The sequence below is a fragment of the Stenella coeruleoalba genome (genome assembly GCF_951394435.1).
Source record: "Stenella coeruleoalba genome assembly, chromosome: 15".
In the NCBI taxonomy this organism is placed as follows: Eukaryota; Metazoa; Chordata; class Mammalia; order Artiodactyla; family Delphinidae; genus Stenella; species Stenella coeruleoalba.
In genome coordinates this window covers 73641199-73661219 of record NC_137161.1, presented here as the reverse complement: position 1 = coordinate 73661219, position 20021 = coordinate 73641199, and the positions used below count along the sequence as shown (strand labels likewise).

Sequence of the window (20021 nt, the reverse complement as noted above, 5' to 3'; positions counted from 1 at the left end):
TTTGGTGCTTGGTTATTAGGTGTATATATGCATATAATTGTTACATCATCTTGTTGGATTAAATCTTTTTCAGTCTATAATGTCTTTCTTGTCTCTTATAACCTTTTTTTTAAAAATTATTTACTTATTAATTTTTAAATTTTTGGCTGCACTGGGTCTTCATTGCTGCTCATGGGCTTTCTCTACTTGCGGTGAGCGGGGGCTACTCTTCGTTGCGGTGTGCAGGCTTCTCACTGCGGTGGCTTCTCTTGTTGCGGAGCACGGGCTGTAGGCGCGCGGGCTTAGTTGCTCCGTGGCATGGGGGATCTTCCCGGACCAGGGCTCGAACCCATGTCCCCTGCATTGGCAGGCGGATTCTTAACCACTAAGCCACCTGGGAAGTCCAACTTTTTTTTTACATTCCCCAACTCTCCTTTGGTTACTGTTTTCATGGAATATATTTTTCCATCCTTTTACTTCCAGCCTCTTTGTGTTTTTGTATCTAAGGTGAATTTCTTATAGAGAGCAGATAGATGCAACTTTTTGGGAAATACGTTCTGCCAATCTTTGACTTTAAATTGGAGAGTGTAATCTATTTACATTTAAAGTAATTGCTACGATTGACTATATTAAAAAGCAAACAAACAAACCAAATAAAGTAATTGCTGCTAAATAATGACTTACTTCTGCCATTTTGCTTCTTGTTTTCTATATAGCTTATATTTTTTTTCTCAATTCTTCCATTACCTCATATTTTGGTATTTAATTGTTTTTCTGTAGCCTACCATTTTCATTTTCTGTACATTTTTTTCGTTATTTTCTTAGTGGTTACCTTTGGGATTACAATTGACATTTTGAACTCATAACAACTTAGTTTGAATAATACCAACTTATTTAAAATAGTATATACTCTGCTTCCAATACAACTATGTCCCTCTCATTTTATCCTGTTATTGTCACAGATTTCATCTCTATAAATTGTGTGCCTATCAGCACAGGTTTATAATTAATGTTTTATGCATATATGTCTTTTAAATCACATAGGGGAAAAGAGAGGAGTTATAAACCTTTAGTACAATAATGCTTTTACGTTTACCTAGGTATTTATCTTTACTGGTGTTCTTATTTCTCCATGTGGCTTCTTCTGGTGTCCTTTTTTCTTCAGCCCAAAGAAGTCCTTTTAGCATTTCTCACAGAGCAGGTCTACTAGTAACGATGTCTTAATTTCTCCTTCATTCTTGAATAGTTTTGCCAGATACAGAATTCTTGGTTGACAGGTTTTTATTTCAACACTTTAAATATGACATCTGACTCCCTTCTGGCTTCCATAGTATTTTCCTTTGGCTTTCTACAGTTTGATTACAATGTGTTTTGCTGTGGGTCTCTATGACTTTTTTTTTTTTTTTTCGGTACACGGGCCTCTCACTGTTGTGGGCTCTCCCGTTGCGGAGCACAGACGCGCAGGCTCAGCGGCCATGGCTCACGGGCCCAGCCGCTCTGCGGCATGTGGGATCTTCCCAGACCGGGGCACGAACCCGTGTCCCCTGCATCGGCAGGCGGACTCTCAACCACTGCGCCACCAGGGAAGCCCTATGACTTTATCTTACGTGGAGTTTTTTGAGCTTCTTGAACTTGTAGATTTGTCCCATTTTCTTTATCATTTGCACCCTCTCTATCTCACTTTCTTCCTAAAGAATTTAACTTGCAAATATCATGGTTCTTGATGCTGACATATTTCAGTGTGTATTTCCTAAGAATAAAGATATTCTCTGAGAAAAACCAAAGCAAAATTATCAAAATCAGGAAAATTAACATTGATAAAATTCCATTATTTAATCTACAGCCTTTATTCAATTCTCAATTGTCCCCAAAATGCCCCTTATAGCTATTGTTTTTCCTGATCCCAAATCTAACCCAGGATCACTTGATTGCCATGTCTCTTTAGCCTTCTTTAATCTGGAATAGTTCTTCCATTTCAATTTGTCTTTCATAATCTTGACATTTTTGTAAAGTATAAGATGGTCATTCTAAAAGATGTTCTTCACTTTGGGTTTCTCCGACTTTTTCTCATGATTAGATTCAGGTTATTCATTTTTTGGCAGAAAAATCACTGGCATAATGTTGTATTCTCCTCAAGGCATTGATAGGTGATGTGCATGATGTCTGTTTGTCCCATTTTGGCTAACAACTTTGGTTAATGATTAAGGTGGAGTCTTTCAGGTGTCTCCACTGTGAAGTTACTATTTTTACCTTTATAATTAATTAGTAATTTATAGGAAAATACTTTGATGATTAATGATGATTCAGTTATAATTACGATGGTTGCTAAATGGAGGTTTTCTAACCCCATCATTCTTTCTCTATATTTATTAGCTGACATTTTACTCTAAGAACTTTCCTTTCTACCTCTTTTATGTAATTATTTATTCATTTGTGTCAACATGAATTCATGGATTCTTATTTATTCAATGGGTTATAACCCATTGCTATAATTATTTATTTTCATGTTCAAATTGTCCTATCATTTCAAATTTTAATAATGTGTGACTAAGACAGGAATTTTGACTTTATATAACATTGAGCCATTATTTCTTGCAGCAATTATATAGTTCCCTGTGCTATACAGTAGGACTGTTTATCCATTCTAAATATTTGCATCTACAAACCCCAAATTCTCAGTCCTTCCCTTCCCTTTCCCTCCCCCTGCCCCTTGGCAACCACAAGTCTGATCTTTATGTCTGTGACTCTGTTTCTGTTTTGTAGGTAAGTTCATTTGTACCATATTTTAGATTCCACATATAAGTGATATCATATAGTATTTGTCTTTCTCTATCTTACTTACTTCACTTAGTATGATACTCTCTAGTTGCATCCATATTGCTGTAAATGGCATTTTTTGTTCTTTTTTATGGCTGAGTAGTATTCCATTGTATATATGTACCACATCTTCTTTATCCATTCATCTGTCAATGGACATTTAGGTTGTTTCCATGTTTTGCCTATTGTGAATAGTGCTGCTTGAACATAGGGGTGCATGTTTCTTTCTGAATTATAGTTTTGTCCAGGTATATGCCCAAGAGTGGAACTGCTGGAACATATGGTAATTCTATTTTTAGTTTTCTGAGGAACCTACATACTATTCTCCATAGTGGCCACACCAAGTTACATTCCCACCAACAGTGTAGGAGAGTTCCCTTTTCTTCACACCCTCTCCAGCATTTGTTATTTGTAGACTTTTTAATGATGGCCACTCTGACCGGTGTGAGGTGGTATCTCATTGTAGTTTTGATTTGCATTTCTCTAATAATTAGTGATGTTGAGCATCTTTTCATGTACCTACTGGCCACCTGTATGTCTTCTTTGGAGAAATGTCTATTAAAGTCTTCTGCCCATTTTTGATTGGGTTGTTTGATTTTTTGTTGTTGAGTTGTATGAGCTGTTTGTATATTTTGGAGATAAGCCCTTGTCAGTTGCAACATTTTCTTGCAGCAGTTATATAAAAGAAACAAATCTTTCTTAATGAGACTTGCCTGGTTTGTAATAGTAAAATCACATCACTATCATAGAGAAGGAGAATTAAATTTTCTACTTGCTATATGATAGGACACATATCAGTTCATCAAAAACTAATATCAAACCATTTAATATATACATTAAAGAGAAAAGGAGTTAAAACTTGACCCTCTCCCCCTTTTCTCCTACTTCACCCCACAGAGGAAATTATTTTTTTTTGTTGGTTTTTGCAGAATGCAAGACTTTAAGAAACCATTAACAGCTAGAGATCTGTGCTAAACTCATAGACGTGGCTATGACTAATGTCTGCCAGTGAAAACAGAGGTCCCTATCAGAAGAGAGAAAGAGTATACACTTTTGTAGAACTAGTAGAGGATGTGTGGTTTTTGTCTACCTAGCTTCTTTTGGGGGAACCGCACCTCCCTACATTATTAGCCCACAGAGTTCAGCCATTGATGACCCTATCCCTTGGCTCCAAGAATAGGCATGTGAGCTCTGCCATTCCCCTGGCCTCAACAAATGCGTGAGGATTGCCCATAATTCCTTTCTAGGACTTCTCTAGCTTTCAGGAAAGTGACGCTCTCTCTTCTCTGGTTTTCTGGCAAAGGCGATCTCTGCAGTAGTAGATAAAGGCTGCCTAAGAATGAAGCAACCCAGGGGAAAGCCGCAGGGATAGACTCTGGGAGAAAATCAGATTAGTGACAGCAGAAGGGCTCATCAAATTGCCAAGTTCCCAAGTGAGAAGCAATCCAGGAACCACGTAACTTAAGCCATTTTCCATAGGACCCAAAATCAAGGAAAACAGATCATTCACATAAGCAAAGGAGTACATTCTCTCTTGCTGAACCATATTGTGGTCAACCATGACTCAAATCTATAAGCATTATAGAATCAATCAGCTAAAAAACCCAAGACCTCCATCTTACTTTTCCTTTTTTTTTTTTAACGTTTCTAAGTAGTCTTTATCATATCAAGAACAAGAGAGCTGAGGGCTGTATTTGCTTAAATGTGGGAAAGGCTTATTAATCCGTTGATAAATAGTTAGAGGCATGTGTATCTCAAAAGGCAGCAGAAACTATTTTTAAATAGTTTTGTGGAACATATTTTTAATGGAATACTATCAAATTTTTAAAGGGGGGGAGGGGCAGCTCTACATGAACTGAAAGGAACAGATCTCCAAAAGATAACGTTAAATGAAAATAGTAAGGTGGCAAAACATGTGGTATGCTACCTTTGCATTTCATTATATATATTCTCCTAGGATGTATCTAAATCTCTTTCTAGAATAACGATATATATATAGAGATAACATATCCTGGGATAGATAGACAGATAGATAGATACAGTATATATAGGAAGATAATTATTTTAAGGGATTGGGCCATGTGACTGTGGAGGCTTGGTGGGTCCAAAATCTGATGGGAGAGGCTGGCAGGCTGGAGGCTCAGGAAAGAATTACAGTTCAAGTTCAAAGGCAGTCTGCTGATGAACCAGGAAGAGCTGGTGTTTCAGTGAAGTCTGAAGACAGACGGCTGTCAGAATTCCCTCTGCCTGAGGGAGGCTTTTGTTCTATTCAAGCCTTCAACTGATTGGATGAGGTCCACCCACATTATGGAGGGTAATCTGCTTTACTCCAAGTCCACTGATTTGAATGTAAATCTCATCCAAAAACACCCTTACAGAAACATCCAGAATAATGTTTGACCAAATATTTGGGCACTGTGGCCCAATCAAGATGACACATACAATTAGCTCTCATAACTCCACCCCCTGTCAACTTGGCACCCATATGCATCTCCTTATATCAAACTTAATCTCCATACTCAATCTCTTTACCTGGTGGGGTGACCCAAACTTTCACTCACGAAAGGTCTGGCCCATTAGTAATCCTGCCTGGATTGGCCTTTTGCAGTTTCCCACCGACTTTAATCACAGGCCGTGTACTAAGATGCTCCAAGTGGTCTCCTGTCCATATACTGGACAGATTGTTTAACAGATCTTGACTATGAGCACCTCTTTTCCAGGCACTGACTGTTCCAAGCATTGGGATATACGTGTGAACAACAGAGGCAAAATCTATGCCCTCGAGGGGCTTATTTGAAAGAAAATAGAGACATAACAAACAACTACTATTGGTAATAAAGGCTATAAAGAAATAGGGTGACGTGATAGATGGTAATGGGAGGGAGTATGCTTGAGATGGCATGGTCAGAGAAGGTCTCACTGAGTATGTAACATTTGAGCTGGAACATAAAATATGAAAAGGAGCCAGCCATAAATGAGAAGGGTGGGGGGAAGGGCATCCCAGGCAGAGGAAATGTCAATCACAAAAAGCTGAGGCAGGAACTGAAAGAAGGCCAGGGTGGAGGATGGGAAACAAGGAGCGGGGTGGTGTGTTGGGGCTGGAAGGGTTGGCAGGAACCAGATCAAACATGGTTAGCCTTTCCAATTTCATTTTAAAAGCCAAGGGTTTGAACTTATTTACAAAACAGAAACAGAGTCACAGATGTAGAAAACAAACTTATGGTTACCATGGGGGAAGGGATAAATTGGGAGATTGGGACTGACATATACACACTACTATATATAAAATAGATAATAAGGACCTAATGTATAGCACAGGGAACTCTACTCAATACTCTGTAATGGCCTATATGGGAGAAGAATTTTTAAAAGAGTGGATATATGTATATGTATGACTGATTCACTTTGCTGTACACCCGAAACTAACACAACATTGTAAATCAACTCTACTCCAATAAAAATTAATTAAAAAAAGAAAAAAGCAAAGGGTTTTAAGTCAGCATAGTGCAGGATCTAATCAACCGTTTCAAAAGACTATTCTGGAGAATAGGTTAGTCGGGGTAATTGAGAGCCAAATTAAGCCAGGAGGCCTTTGTAGTAACTCAGGATGAAAGATGATGGTGAGTCAAACAAGCGAATCTGTGAAAACTCGATACAGCTTGAAGATGTATTCAAGTACTTGGTGATGGATCGCAAGGAGAAGGGGAAGGTGAAGGAGGGGAGTGAAAGGTGATGCAGGTTTTTGTTGACTGGGTGCACGGTGGTGCCACTTCCTGAGAGGGAGGAGGTGGAATGAGGATGTTTGGGGTGGGAGGGGAGATCAGGAATTCCATCTGGATGTATTAAGTTTGAGATGGCTAACAGATATTGAAGTGGCAATATTTGGCAGGTTATTGGGTGTATAATTCGAGGCTGAGGCAGGAAGCCTGGACAGGAGTATACATCTGCGGAGTCATCAGCACATGTAGATGATGTGCCAGGTACTGACTGCCTTTTAGTCCCATATTCATCCTTCGTTGCCTCCGCAAAAATTGGGTTGGGACTTAGGAGTAGTTTTTGCCTTTGCCGACTAACATGATATGATTCTTTGTTAGTAGAGGGCATTGGTGAGACACTGCAAGGAGGGAGATGTTTCCTTTCTGGCTCAGGTGTGCTTGCTCACAGCTCACACAGCTTCTCCAGCACCCAGCTCCTGCCATGCAGGGTAGTCAGCAGCACAAAGAGGCCCACAGCTTTCCCCGGCACTCCCCTGGGGTGGTTTTGCCATGGAGGGCCTCTGGCAAGACACCTCCCAAGGAACGGATTTTTCCAGCATCCCAGAGGGTGGGTTTCCAGCAAGTTCCCCCAAGTAGGCTTCCCTCTACTGTTCGGTGAGCCATGGTCACGCCTTCTCCAAAAAAGGTCTGGGTATCAGCTCTGGGGGGACGGGGTACTCGTCCTTGGACGCTCTCTCTCTCTGCCCTAGTGGCTGCTTCTTACATCTGCTATTCCTATATTCTTTATAGTTATCTCTACTCTTTATTAGCCAATCCCTCATTACTCCAATCTTCCTATAATTAATAGCTATTTATATTAAAGATATATATTATTCAAATTACCGTGTGGTTTTTTCCCTCCTGACTAATACAAATGACTCCAAGTGCAAGTCAGGCACGGAGACAGACGTAAGGTCCCAAGGAGTCTCTGTGTTACTTTCCACTTTGAACGGGTGGGATGTAAAGGCACATGGTTGGCAAAAGGGTGCGCGGGAGTTCAGTTTCCTCTTCTGGCACGCCAGTCAGCCGCTGTAAGAGAAGACTGTCCCTTTCTGTGTCTGCTCTGGGAAGCTCTGGGTTTTGGCTGGCCTCTGCTGCACATGGGCACCTACCTGCAGCTTGAAGCGGCTTCTCTGTCCACTACGACCAGAGCTGCCGTTCCTCTGCTGGCCTCTTGGGATCTTGCACATGTAATGCAGCATCTTCTGAAGCCAAAGTGTTTGAAAAACCTGCCCTGCCCTCATTGTGTGGACCAAGTTGCCAGTTTCACCTTGACCGCTCCAGGCGGCTGCACGGACAGATACTCACATGGTGCCTCTGGACCTTGAATCTGCTTATTACTGGGTTGGCCAAAAAGCTCGTTCGGGTTTGTGTATCATCTTATGGAAAATCCCGAACGAATTTTTAGGCCAACCCAATGTATTCCAACTCTCATACCTATAAGGATTGCTGGGCTCAGCCAATCCCAGCATCATGGAGATGTTGGAACACGGAGCAGAGGCTGCCCATGCTGGTGCCTCCCTGGGACCCCTACTGAGGTACTGGAGTGTGCCTTGGATGTATAGGGCCAGGAGAGGAGAAAAGATGTACAGGGCTTTCAGCTACTGGAACACTGGGTCTTCAGTAAGGGATCAGGTGAACCCACTTCCTAAAAGACAGAATGGTCAAGTGAGGAAGCTGAGGGTCATGAACGAATGGCCAGCACTGCCTATAAACCCCAGAAATCTGGGGGCACGGGTGAGTACGCCTGCCGGGACGGAGAGCAGGTGAGGAACCTCCTCTGCAGGAGGTTCCCTGCAGAGGAACCTCCAGGGGCCCGTCTCCCTTTAACTTCAGGTCAGGGCGGAAGCTCAGCCGCATGTCTCAGGGAAGAGCCTGTTTGATTTAGTATGGCATCCCAAAACATACCACGTTTTAAGCAGAAATCAACACATATTTGCTGGCAGCGTGGAGGGCGGAGGAGGGAGGAGTTAAGTCTCTAAACAAGAAAGGCACGGCACCCAGGTTCTAATTCTTGACTTTAATGCCAGGTGAGGGTACTGAGGCTCCATGCACCAAAGCGCTCACAGACAGGAAATGAACAAACACAGGCAGCGTTATCTTGTGAACACAAAGCCCACACTGTACAGAAGGAAGACGACCGACCACCCCGCGACCTCCCACTCCCAGAGGCAACTGCCTATCCCTCCTCCCCGTCTCTGTTCCCACCTCCTCTGACCCTCTGCCAGCCCGCCCTTCCTCCAATTAACATATGTATACATGTATGTTTCTTCCAGAATTCCAAAAAGTGCCTCTCCCACCCCAGTTCCCAACACTCTGGCTTCTGATGAATAAAGCCTCCCTCTTTTAAGGATCACGAGGCAGGCGCGCCACCTTCATGAAAGAGCCCCAGCAAAATGGTACCCGAGAAAGCTTACTCACTTGTAGCACAATCAAATACAGACAGAAGGTATGCAGAAGGATGATATCTGAAATTCTAACTGGGATCAAAATGATTAGTGTGAGTGGTTTTTGTTTTGTTGTTGTTATATGTCTTAACCATTTCAGGATCCAACTTAGACCAAGAGCACACAGTAAGGCTCACCCATCTGTGGCTTGCAGATGTCAATTTCCTAGTCTGTGGCTTGCAGATGTCAATTTCCTAGTCCTCCAAGGAGCAACCCAGAACAGGAAGATTACATCACCTGAGCAGCCTGAGGCACAAGGCTCAGACAGCTCCCAGAACATCCCAAGCCCCAGAGAGAAAGAACAGAAATTTTCAGAGCACAGTCGACTGCTTTCCACGTGATAAGCGCTGGACAGCCTGCTGAATTCACCAGAGGTAGAATAAGGATGGTGACGATTCCTCTATGTCTTCTATTTAGAGCGTTACCCAAAGAATTCCCCCACCTGGGATGGTGTGCTGGGTTTCACTGTGGTTTTGTTTCAATCTTTTCAAACTTAGCTGCAGTTAAGTTTTTCATTCTTACTGAATTGCAGCTAGCATTGCACCATGCGGTCCTATTTCCTGTAACTATCACCTTCCCAACCAGTGAATGGAGCACCTGGGAGAAAAGGTACCCGAAGTCAAACATAAGGGAAGCTCCAAAGGCAGGCCCCTTGGTTTGACCCAAGGACGTTACACACAAGAATTCCATGAAGACAGACTTCCTTTCAATCTGGGAGAAGCAGCCGTCCTTTGGAGCCCTCCTTCCTTACCCAACGCTTCTTATGTTCTGGGCTTGGCCGCTGACAGCTGAAAAGGGACCCAACTAGGAGAAGTCACTTCCTCAGAGATGACCTTTATTTGGAGGCGATCACCACAAACCCTCCACATCCAAGAGCGCTTCGCAGCCTGGCCTTGGCTTCTCAACAGACGATGGCCAAACAGGGCCACCGAATTCTTTTACTCCATGTAGAAGGAGCTCTAAGCTGGCCGCCAGTGTCCCTGCTCTGCCTGGGCTACTGGCCACAGCCCTGTCCCCCCACGACGGCACAGAGCACCTCCGCGAGGACAACACAGGGGCAGAGGAATGGAGGGGCTCCAGCAAGAGGCGCAGGGACAGCGTTCCTATCCAGCGTCCCTGAAGCCCCAAGCAGGTCTTCAGGGCCTGATTCTGAGCTGACTTGAGCTTACGTGAACCAGTCCCTCCCTGTCTTATGTGTATGGACTCTCAATAACCGAGTGCTGCGATGCTCTGGGCCAGGGAAGGCAAGAGAAGGGGCCGAGGTCGGATCACTGCAGGCACTGGGCTTACCTATCTGCTCTCTCCTCACACTGGCTCCCTCCTGAAGAGCCTGCCTCAGTGTCTGTCAAAAAACGAACCTGTATTAGCGTTCAATCTATTTGCCGATCTGGGCAACTTAAATGAAAGACCCTTCTCTGAGGACAAGGCAAGAGCTGTGCTGTCGGGGTAAGATCCAAGCAGGGACATCAGCTCCGGAAAAGCGACAAGCCGTTTGCGGATGAGAACAAGGAGAGAACATGTTATCTCAGAACCTGAACCACTGACTGGACCGTCCCCTTAGATGTCAGCCTGGACACCTGCTCCACGCACATAAGAATACAGTGTAAGAGCGGGGGACCATGCCCTGGAATCCTCCCATACAGGGGCCAAGGGGTCCCTGCCCCGTGAAGGAGCTCAGCCAAGGCCCCAGGGCTTGGCCTTCTCTTCCTCAGCTCCCCCACTACCCTCCTCGCCAATCTGGTCTTGTAAGACTGAGACCGATGAGGCTGACAGAAAAAAAATCTCCCTACAACAACACCCAGGAGCAGTCAAGTTCAATCACGATTACAGGGAGAAGCCCTGCACGCAGCAAGGGAACGTCCCCGTTCCAGTGACTGGTGCTGCAGAGCATTTCCTCTAGGGGGTGCAGGCCCACACCCCGACTGGCTGCCCCAGGCTGCAGACAGCGCGAGAAGGAAACGCAGTGGAACAGAAGCTGGTGGATCTTTTTCTCTCTGAATTGTGCAGAGGCAAACATAACGGAGGGCTGCTGCTCTCTTCCCACAGCTCCTGGGATAGCTGCGCCTCTCCTCCGGCCCTCTCTTTCCTTCCCCAAGATAGACAATCTCCGAGAAGGAGAACGTTGGCAGGAAAAAGCAACAGGAGTTCCCATCCAAGGAGGTTCACCACAAATTGGATCCTAACATGGAATAGCAGTCAAGGATGTATTCTGAGCCTCTAGAAAGGATGTTACATCTCAAAGATAACACAACAACTAGGCATCTTGCCTGCTTGACTTAGGGATCTTCAAAAGGAGTCCCTGAAATGTGCATTCCAGCCCCATGAGAAGATAACCCTTCAAGCAAGGAAGGTTAGTGGAAGGTAGGAGAAGCCAAGGCCCTGAGGCAGGGCTGTAAACATTGTGCTTTTCTAAGGCCAACCTGGTGCATGGCTTTGGCAACTATGGTTACATCTCCAAAAGGTGGTGAAGAATATGTTTTGGGAGGAAAAGAGTCCACATCCTAAAACAAAGCGTGGGGCTACTGTTGAGGGAAGAGGGAGAGAAAATGTTCCTTCTTCAGCCAGGGGCTCTAGGTGGCTCCTTGGGTAAATCCCCCATCATGTTCCACATTCATACTGATACACTGAGCACAGGAAGGGACTCTTGAACAGGATGGAGGAGTGGTTATGCCTACGTGAGTTTGGTAACGTGACTCTAAAAAGGGCAGAAACTCTCTTGCAAGATCAAGAAAGTGACAAAACCTCTCTGGACTTCCTGGTCAAGCCCTCGCTAGCCGGACCCCATAAGCCTCAGGCAGAGACTGCCGTGCCTCGAGGAAAGGCCAGGTGAGCGCAGGCACCAAGTCCTCGTGGGCCACCAGCCCTGAACCTGGCCCCAAGGTACAGCCAAGGAGACTGGGGCTGCACCTCCGTCCGCCTGGAGTTGTGCCTCAGGATCCGTCCTCACCTCAGCAGGTTCTGGGGCAGCCAGCAGCCCTTCCAGGGACCTTGCTCCCAGAGCTGCCAAGGGGAACGGACACCCTCCCTGACAGGACTCTGCTCCCTGCCAGGGCTACTCACCACCATGTGATCTTGAACTCATAGATGGGGCGCTTGCAGTAGTAGTGGTTGATGAGGTGCTTGTCACACACCCCGATGCACTGGTGGTCCACGGTGAGGCCCTGGGCCGAGAGGTCCGTGACCAGGCAGTGCAACAGGTCATAAACGTCAGCCACGGCCTCCCAGGGCCCGAAAGACACATCCACTTCGCAGTGGTGCTCGAAGAGCTGTCCGTCACTCTCGCTCCGTTCAAAGCGCAGGGAGCTGAGAAGCGGACACTCGTAGGGGGTGATGGGCATCTCCTCCTTGAAGACACAGACCTTGAGCTTGGCAAAGCGGGCCTTCCGCTGGACGGCGCGCAGCCGGGCAATCTCCACAATCCGCTCCAAATGGTCTGCGGGGGTGAACACGTCACCCATCAGTGGGACGGGGGTGGGGAGGGGGGCGGGGCACAGAGAGAGCCCCAGTGACAGTGGACCCAAGAGGGAAGAGACAGATCCCTGGGGAAGGGACTCTGGGCCCATGAAGGGCACAAACTTAAACAGGAATCGTGGTTCTGCAGGGCAAAAGGAAACAAAGGGGATGGGATGAGTACCACCCTTCTGAAATGCGATTTGATGACGTTGCAGGCAAGGTGGTCCCTATTTCATCTGAATCTTCCTGCGGGACTGGGAGGGCGGCAGGAAGGGAAGCAGGATCCTCTCCCATCTTGAGTAGGACAGGTGTCTTGGCGAGCCATGACCCACTTGTTCTGGTGGAGACCTCAGCACTGACAGATGCCTCGCTACCCTCCCTCCTCACACCCCGACTGCCCCGCACAGTGAGCCCCTCACCTTTGTAATAGGGCATGAGTCCCAGAAACGCTTGGCGCACTTTCTCCCCCTTCAGTGGCTGCATGTTCTCCAGCTGCTCCAGGAGAGGCCCGATGGCATAGTACTGGGCCTCTTTGTACACGGCCCGCACGCGCTCCCGGGGCGGCAGGTCCCCCGAGCGCAGGAAATTCAGCACATCTCTGAGCAGGAAGGAAAGAGGGTTGGTGAGAAGGAGTAAATGGATCCGGACAGTGCCACCCAGTGGTTAGAGCACAGGATCTGGACCCAGATGGCCAGCTGTGTAACCTTGGGTAAGTGAACTTAACCTCTCTGTGCCCTTTCTCCTCTGTAAAATGGGGGAAAATAAGAAAACTACCCCATAATGTTATGAGGGGATTAAATAAGTTAATACATAAAAAGTGCTTAGAAAATACCTGGCACAGAGCAAGCCCTCACTAAGTGTTAGTAGTTGTTATTGTATCGTTTTTATTATAATTGTTAAGTATATACAGGAAAAATGGGAAGATATGATATCTAGCCCCTTAATTATATTTTGAATTGAGGTACAGATAATAGCCAATAAAGGTACACATCTTAATTGTACAGGCCAATTACTTTTTCACGTATGAATATACCCACACAACCACCACATACATCAAGATATAGAACATGTCCACCTAATTAAAGTTTCCCTGTGCCTCTTCCCAGCCAATCACTACAGAGACAACCACTCTAACTTCTAATTCTATCAACAAAGATTAGTTTTGCCTCTTCTTGAAATGCATGTAAGTGGAATCACACAGTATGTTCTCTTTTGTGCCTGGCTTCTTCCCCTCAACCTAGTGTCTTTGAGATTGATTCCCTACGTCATCATGTGTAGCAGAAGTTTCCTTCATTTTATCGCTAAGTAGCATACCGTTGTATGGATACACTATAAACTATTTACCCATTCTCCCGTTGATGGACATTCGAATTGTTTCCAGTTGGGGTCTCCTAAGAGTAAAGCTGTGATAAACATTCCCTGTAATCTTCTTGTGGACTCAGGCACCGATTCCTCTTGGGTAAACATCAGGAGGAGAACTGTTCGGTCATAAGTGCCTGTTTGACAAAGTGGTTGTAGCATTTTATTCGCACCAGCCACGTGGAAGAGTTCTGCACTCCCCACAGATCCTTGCCATCAGTATCATTCTGTAGCTATACGGAGAAGAGGAATGCCTAACCCTGACACCTGAATAAACTGGCTTCAGGAGTGAACAAAAAATCACATACTGCACCTTCTTAAAATAACAATTCAGTTCTTTTAATTCTCTCTTCAGATTCTTTAGGGCTGAAAGTAATCAGACCCATCACTGGTAGGTGTGGGAAGGGCTTTTCTGTGAGGATGTATCAGTAAACCCCAAGACCAAGCTGTTACCTCAGTAGTGAGTCTATGACCATGAAGCAACACCAGCCAACACTCACCAAGTACTAATCTGTGTCAGTCACTATTCAGGAGTTATCCCATTTAATCCTTCCAACGACATGGGGTAAGTGCTTTCTTACGTCCGTTTTATAAATGAGGAAAAAGTGGGGCTCAGAGAGCTTAAGGAACACCCTTGCTAAAGGAGCCACAGCTAGCCAGATGCAGACACGGGGGACTCCAAATCCACACCCACAGTGGTCCAGACTCCAGTCCAAGCCGCTGTGCACTGATCACAACGGGAAAGTGCCCCAGGTGGAGGCCCAGGCAGCCTCCATGGTGGCTGCTGGGGCTACGTGAGCTCACCCGCAGAGAAATGCCCTAAATCCCTATTTTATTTTATCTGAATCTTTCAACAGCTCCACAGGCTGCTGATGAATCTTAGGCCACTGGAGTCCAGTAGCCTGAGGATAAACACCACAATATCCTGCTTGCTGCCATGCCCTTGCCTGGCCCTGCCACTCTCCAGCTGTGGCCACCTGGGTATGGGCGCATCAGCCTAGGGCCAAACCGGGTTCCCCTTCCCCGTCACTCCTTCGAAAATCAGTCCTCTAGGATCGTAAGCAAATCTTGGTGAGTCCTGAAAAACATAACCGCGGGCAAGGCCCAGTGAAGAGTGCTGTGGGAGCTGCCAGCCGGGCCGAGCACTTTCCTCTCCCAAACAGCCTGCAAACAAAAATCTTTTTATAGCTCTGCAGAGCGATGTGACACTTTGTTTTCTCAGCACTGGAGGCAGCTGACCGCCCAATGGGGAAACCCAGATGCTTCAGAGCAAATTATTTGACGAGGCTCCTTTCTGAGGATGAAAATGACCCTTCTCCCAGTGTGGGCAATCCTACTTGGAGGCCGGCACAGAGACGTAGTGGTTGGAGGGTCTCCTTTTGTTCAAGGTCAAAGACCATGTTAGTTCTCCAGTCATCTCCAAAGTTAGACGGATGGGGCAAAGAGTTTCAGCCACATACTCTGAAAGGACCTGGCCAGGGGTCACACCAAGCCTCTTTATTTAATCCACATGACAGGCCTGCAAGGCAGCTATAATTACTTCTCATTTCACAAACAAGGAAACCAAAACATAAAGTCTTTAAATTGTTTATCTGTAAGGTTGTCAGAAGTCCTCTCTTGGGAAGGGCTATCTTTTTTTGAGATTGTGTTGTTCCATGTTTTACTGTTAAAATGACAGTAACAATTGAAAGTGGGGTTTTTGTGTGTGTGTTTTTGCTGTGGTTGTTTCGTTTTGGGGGGGTTTTTTTTTTTGGCTGCACGGTGCGGTACGCAGGATCTTAGCTCCCCCACCAGGAATTGAACCTGTGCCCTCTGCAGTGGAAGCAACCACTGAACCGCCAGGGAAGTCCCTGAAGGTGTTTTGTTTTTTAAAGACTTGGCAAAATTACAGGATGGCAACCCTATGTTGGCCCTTCCCTCACCTTTTTTTGTCCTATTTATTTGTTTCAAACTATTGAAAGAAGTTTGGGAACCACTGCCACACCCCATGTTTCTCCCTAACAGCGATGCCGAGCCCCAGAATCTGGATCTGAGGGTCTTCTCCCAGAAGCTGTGTTGGAACTCCCCTGCCTCTCGGTGCGGTCACACCTATTCCACAGGGATGACAACTTCCCAGTCTTAATTTGCATAGCAGAGAATCAGTTTCATCACATCCAGCCAATGTGTGTCACCTGGGGTTTCTCCGGTTGTCCTTGCCTCCTCTGGGAAAGAAACTAAGAATTCTGATGCAATGCAATATGCACATTTATTAAATTCCACCAGCAGGTTATCTCCTCTTCTAGGTGTTATGGAAGACATCAAAGTCCCATGCCCAAGCCCGGGCTGCTCACTTGCTAGGACCCTGCAGTTGATGGCAGAGGGAGGAACGTACCCGAAGTGCGCACCGTCCCGATCAATGAAGTAGCGGCCCTCGGCATCCGTGGGGATGTAGTGCCGCCCGCTGAACATGGCCGCCAGCATGGTGTCCTCGTAGCGCCGCAAGGTGGACAGGCGTGTGGTGAAGTGAGCCCCTCCGATGTTAAGGGGGACAACCTCAGGGAACTGGGGAGGAATCACCGGCACTTTTAGTCCCACGGTGGGGAGGCAAGCCGGGGCTGCCCCGTCTGCCGCCTTCCTGGGTCTGATGAGCGCCACCCGAGGCCCAAACCCAGGCATCTTTCTGACCTCTTCTCTCCCCTCCCTTTCCCTGCATTCATCAATTACCAAGTCCTCCCCATCCTCCCACAGCTCTTAAATCAGGTCTCTGCACCGCAGTCCTACAATCTCTGCTCTAGAGTTCAAAGCCTTTACTGTCCTCCTTCCACTTCCTGAACTCCCCACCTTTGTGCCCTTGCTCATGCTGTCTTCTCCGTCCCCAGCGCTCCTGCCACCCTCCCTCTGTCCATCCAGCAAATGCAATGGCCCCATCTGGCAGTGTGCGCTGTTCACTGCACAGGGGCACCTGCGTGAGCGGGGTCTGCCAGCCCAGCTGTACACCCTTTTGCTAATTCACACCAAGGCGCCATATCGGTTAGCAGCATCCACTCATTCTGAGAGCTTCTATTCAAGGTCCCGTACTCCGTGAGCATTTCTGCTCTGTTGTCCTTTGCCTGCCCCAAGACAGGGTTCACTGAACACTCCAGCCATTGTGCCTTCACTGTAGCCCACGTTCTCCTGTATAACAGAGCTCTGCACAACGGGAGCTTTGTGCTATCGGTCGTTATTATTGCCCAAGTTTCCCGAGGGCAGGAACAGCATCTTGTTCACCTATACTGAGGCCACCCAGAGCAGGGCCCACAGATGTTTGTTGAATAATGCCAGGCATCCACTCCTCATCCTCTGTACCTCTCCACTTCTTTCCTTAATCTGTGCAGGGAGATTAGTGCCCAGTCCAGCTACAGTTCTGGAGGCAAGGGCAGGGAATGATGGTACCTACATTTGCCCTGAGAAGCTCTAGGGTCTCCCTAAAATGCTCAGGACCTTTATTTATTTTTTTAAATCTCTTTCACTGTTTGTGGTTTTGAAAGAAATGAGGCCAGTTCTCCCTAATTTTCCCACAAACCTCCTGCAGATTAACTAAAATTTTATCCCAGTGCATACTTTTCAATATTACGACATCTCTCTGGCTCTGTGAAAGTCTATGTGTATTTATCTAGACAGTCCTTTCCCCCAACTTTCAAATCCTTTGTGAAATAAAGTAGGATACAAATACGTTACATCAAAGTTGCCCCGTGTCTTGTGCAGTGCCTGGCTCATAGTAAAGCCCCAAATATGCACTGAATGAATGGATGAATGAAACGGACGGGCACTTACAGTTCTGTGAATGTAGGTACTGTTACTCTTCTGCACCCAGAGGACAGGAAACGCCTTCTGCTTATTCTATAGCTAGCTCCTCTAAAACTATTTTATGTGCATACCAAGGACCCCAATATTATTTGGAGATAATAATACTTCACATTACTCACATGAAGCCATGTAATTTGTGAAAGAGCTGGCACTGGAGTGCTGGCCTATGGTCTCCGGGTCCTGTGCTTTTTTCCTCAAGCCACACCGTCTCACCAGTGACAGTGCACAAAAAATGGCACCCTGGGTCTCCAACGGTTCCCTTCTTTTTTTCCAATTACAAAGAGTCCTTCTGGAGATCTGCCCATTTTCACAACTGCCCCACGATGTTTAGAGTACTGGTTCGTAACCAAAGAGGACACTACAGTTCCCAGAGAGCCTCACCCAGCCCCATCGTGCCCCTCTGGGTCTCAGTCTCTTCACCTAGGACTCCACAGGTCATGTCTGCCACTACCTTAGCCCCTACCTCCTAGCCTCTGTCTTCACTGCCCAGCAGAGCCCCACCTTCCCTCCTTTCCCTTCTCTTGAGGGTCATTTCAGGTGTTCGTGTGATAGTGTCACATGCGTTAAGTAAGACCAGTGGAAGCCACTGTGCATCACAGCACAGCAGCTAGGAGGGAAAGCCATGGAGGTGTCAGGTGAGTGAGGCCACATCTATTAACTGGCCTGCTTCTTATCTGCACACAGCCCGTAACCCCACTCTCTGGGCAGCTGGAGACTGGGTTTGGGCAACCACTGAGGCCTCCTCTTGGATTCTCTAGGAGACACTATCATCTCTTGGGGCTCCAAGGGCCCCTTCCCACGGCCTACCCTCCCTCCTCCAGTAGGTAAGGTGGGACATAGGGATGGGAGTACCAACCCTGCTGGCAGTGAATCCTGGAAGGAGGGGGATGGGAGGGCCAGGTGCCGCCTGGGGCTGGGAAGACACACCTGGTGCATTTCGGGGGTGGGGTGGGGTCGGGTGGTGGGTGGGAGCGGGGTGGGCAGGGGAGCACGGCTCCTCTGGCGCCGCCCTCAGCCCGACCCCCACCCCTGCCTCAGCGCGGCAGCGCTGCTCACATCCCAAGGTCAGCTCTGCCTGGCACCGGCTCCTCCCCCCGCGCCCCTTCCCGCACCCCCGCACGCCCTCGGTCCAGGTACCTCCTGCGGCAGGAGAGGCAGTGCGTGCCCCGCCTGCGTGGCTGTCGGGGTGGCCGGCTCCAGAAAGTCGTCTTCGGCGTCGGAGCTGGACATGGCACCGTCCGGGCGACGGCTGTCTGGCTCCCGCCCCGTGACTACCACCATCCCTCTGGCTCTGGGCAGTGGGCGCGGCTTCAGGCGGGCGGGAGGGCGGCGGCCCGGGTACTAGCACCCAGCAGCGCCTGGCATGACGCGGCGCGGCCGACGGGCGGGGCCGGAGGGGCGGAAAGCGCAGCGCGCGCGGGCCGGAGGGCCGTCGCTCCCTCAGCGCCGACGGGCTCGCCGACCACCCTGACGACCGCAGGGCGACCGGCCTGACCCGGTCGCCTGCCGTTATTGGCCGAACCCCTGCTGGCTTCCTCCCCTGATTGGCAGGAAGCTCGCCCAATCGCAGAGCAGGCAGCGCTTTCAGCCAGCGTCTAAGTGGCCACCGGGAGCCGGACCGGCTGGCCTGCCCTGCTCTGATTGGCCCTCTGGCCAGCAGGCGCGCCCTCTCCAGCCAGCTAACACTGGCTCGGCGCGCTGGGTGCGCGCGAGGCCCCCACCTCTAAGCCAGGCCTTTTTATAGGCTTGGGGAGTGGCTCCCGCGTCCAAGTCCACACCTAGAAACCTGAGACGAGGGAGGGCTAGTGACTTAATCGTTCGTACGTTTCCAGGGCAACGGGTCCTGTGCATCCCTGGGCGTCGAAGGCCAGGGAAATCTGGGAGGACCAGGTCACCTCAATGGAGAGCCTGAGCATCCTTTCCTGGAGGATTGTGAGGGAGGACGGCTGAGGTCACTGAGGTTGTAGGAGAGGAAGGGCAGCACTGCGACAGGGGCTGGCTCTCCTCTAACCACAAGGGTAAAACCTGGGTCTCCAGTCTTTCCTGACTGACTCAAGCAGCAGTCCGAAAAGGAAACTCAAAATAGGGGCAGTTGAGTTCAATTAAGAATGACAGTGACTCTCCACCCTCTATGTGTCAGTTCTTCTGCTGGGCACCTGGAGACACAGATGGAAACAGGCCCTGTCCAAAGAAGCTCACAGGCTGCTGAGGCAGAGTCCAGCCTGGTCCAACACATCTGTCGGCAGCCTCGGATGCTGTGTCCCCTGGCATGACAGGGTCAGCTCAGAGACTCTCCTAGGGGGCCAAGGTTTTAGCTCTTCAAACCATTTTTACACCCAGTTCCTCATTTGAATCTCACATTGTTGTGACAGAAAAGGAAACTGAG

At 47.9% G+C, this 20021-nt stretch overlaps 1 protein-coding gene across 3 annotated transcripts in view; it reads right to left on the bottom strand.

The window, feature by feature from the left end:
* Positions 1 to 19158, bottom strand: part of RABGEF1 (RAB guanine nucleotide exchange factor 1) — an 88148-nt gene extending 68990 nt beyond the window's left edge. For 2 of the 3 annotated variants that reach the window (XM_079946128.1, XM_079946129.1), the window contains exons 1-4: positions 18773 to 19158; positions 16182 to 16351; positions 12871 to 13049; positions 12059 to 12431 (exon numbers count right to left, since the gene is read on the bottom strand). In XM_079946128.1, the coding sequence (XP_079802254.1) occupies positions 12059 to 12431; positions 12871 to 13049; positions 16182 to 16351; positions 18773 to 18916 (866 nt within the window). In that variant the 5' untranslated portion in view covers positions 18917 to 19158. The remainder of the gene's footprint in view (positions 1 to 12058; positions 12432 to 12870; positions 13050 to 16181; positions 16352 to 18772) is intronic. The other variant, XM_079946130.1, reaches the window with a different exon arrangement.
* Between the last annotated feature and the right edge of the window lie 863 nt (positions 19159 to 20021).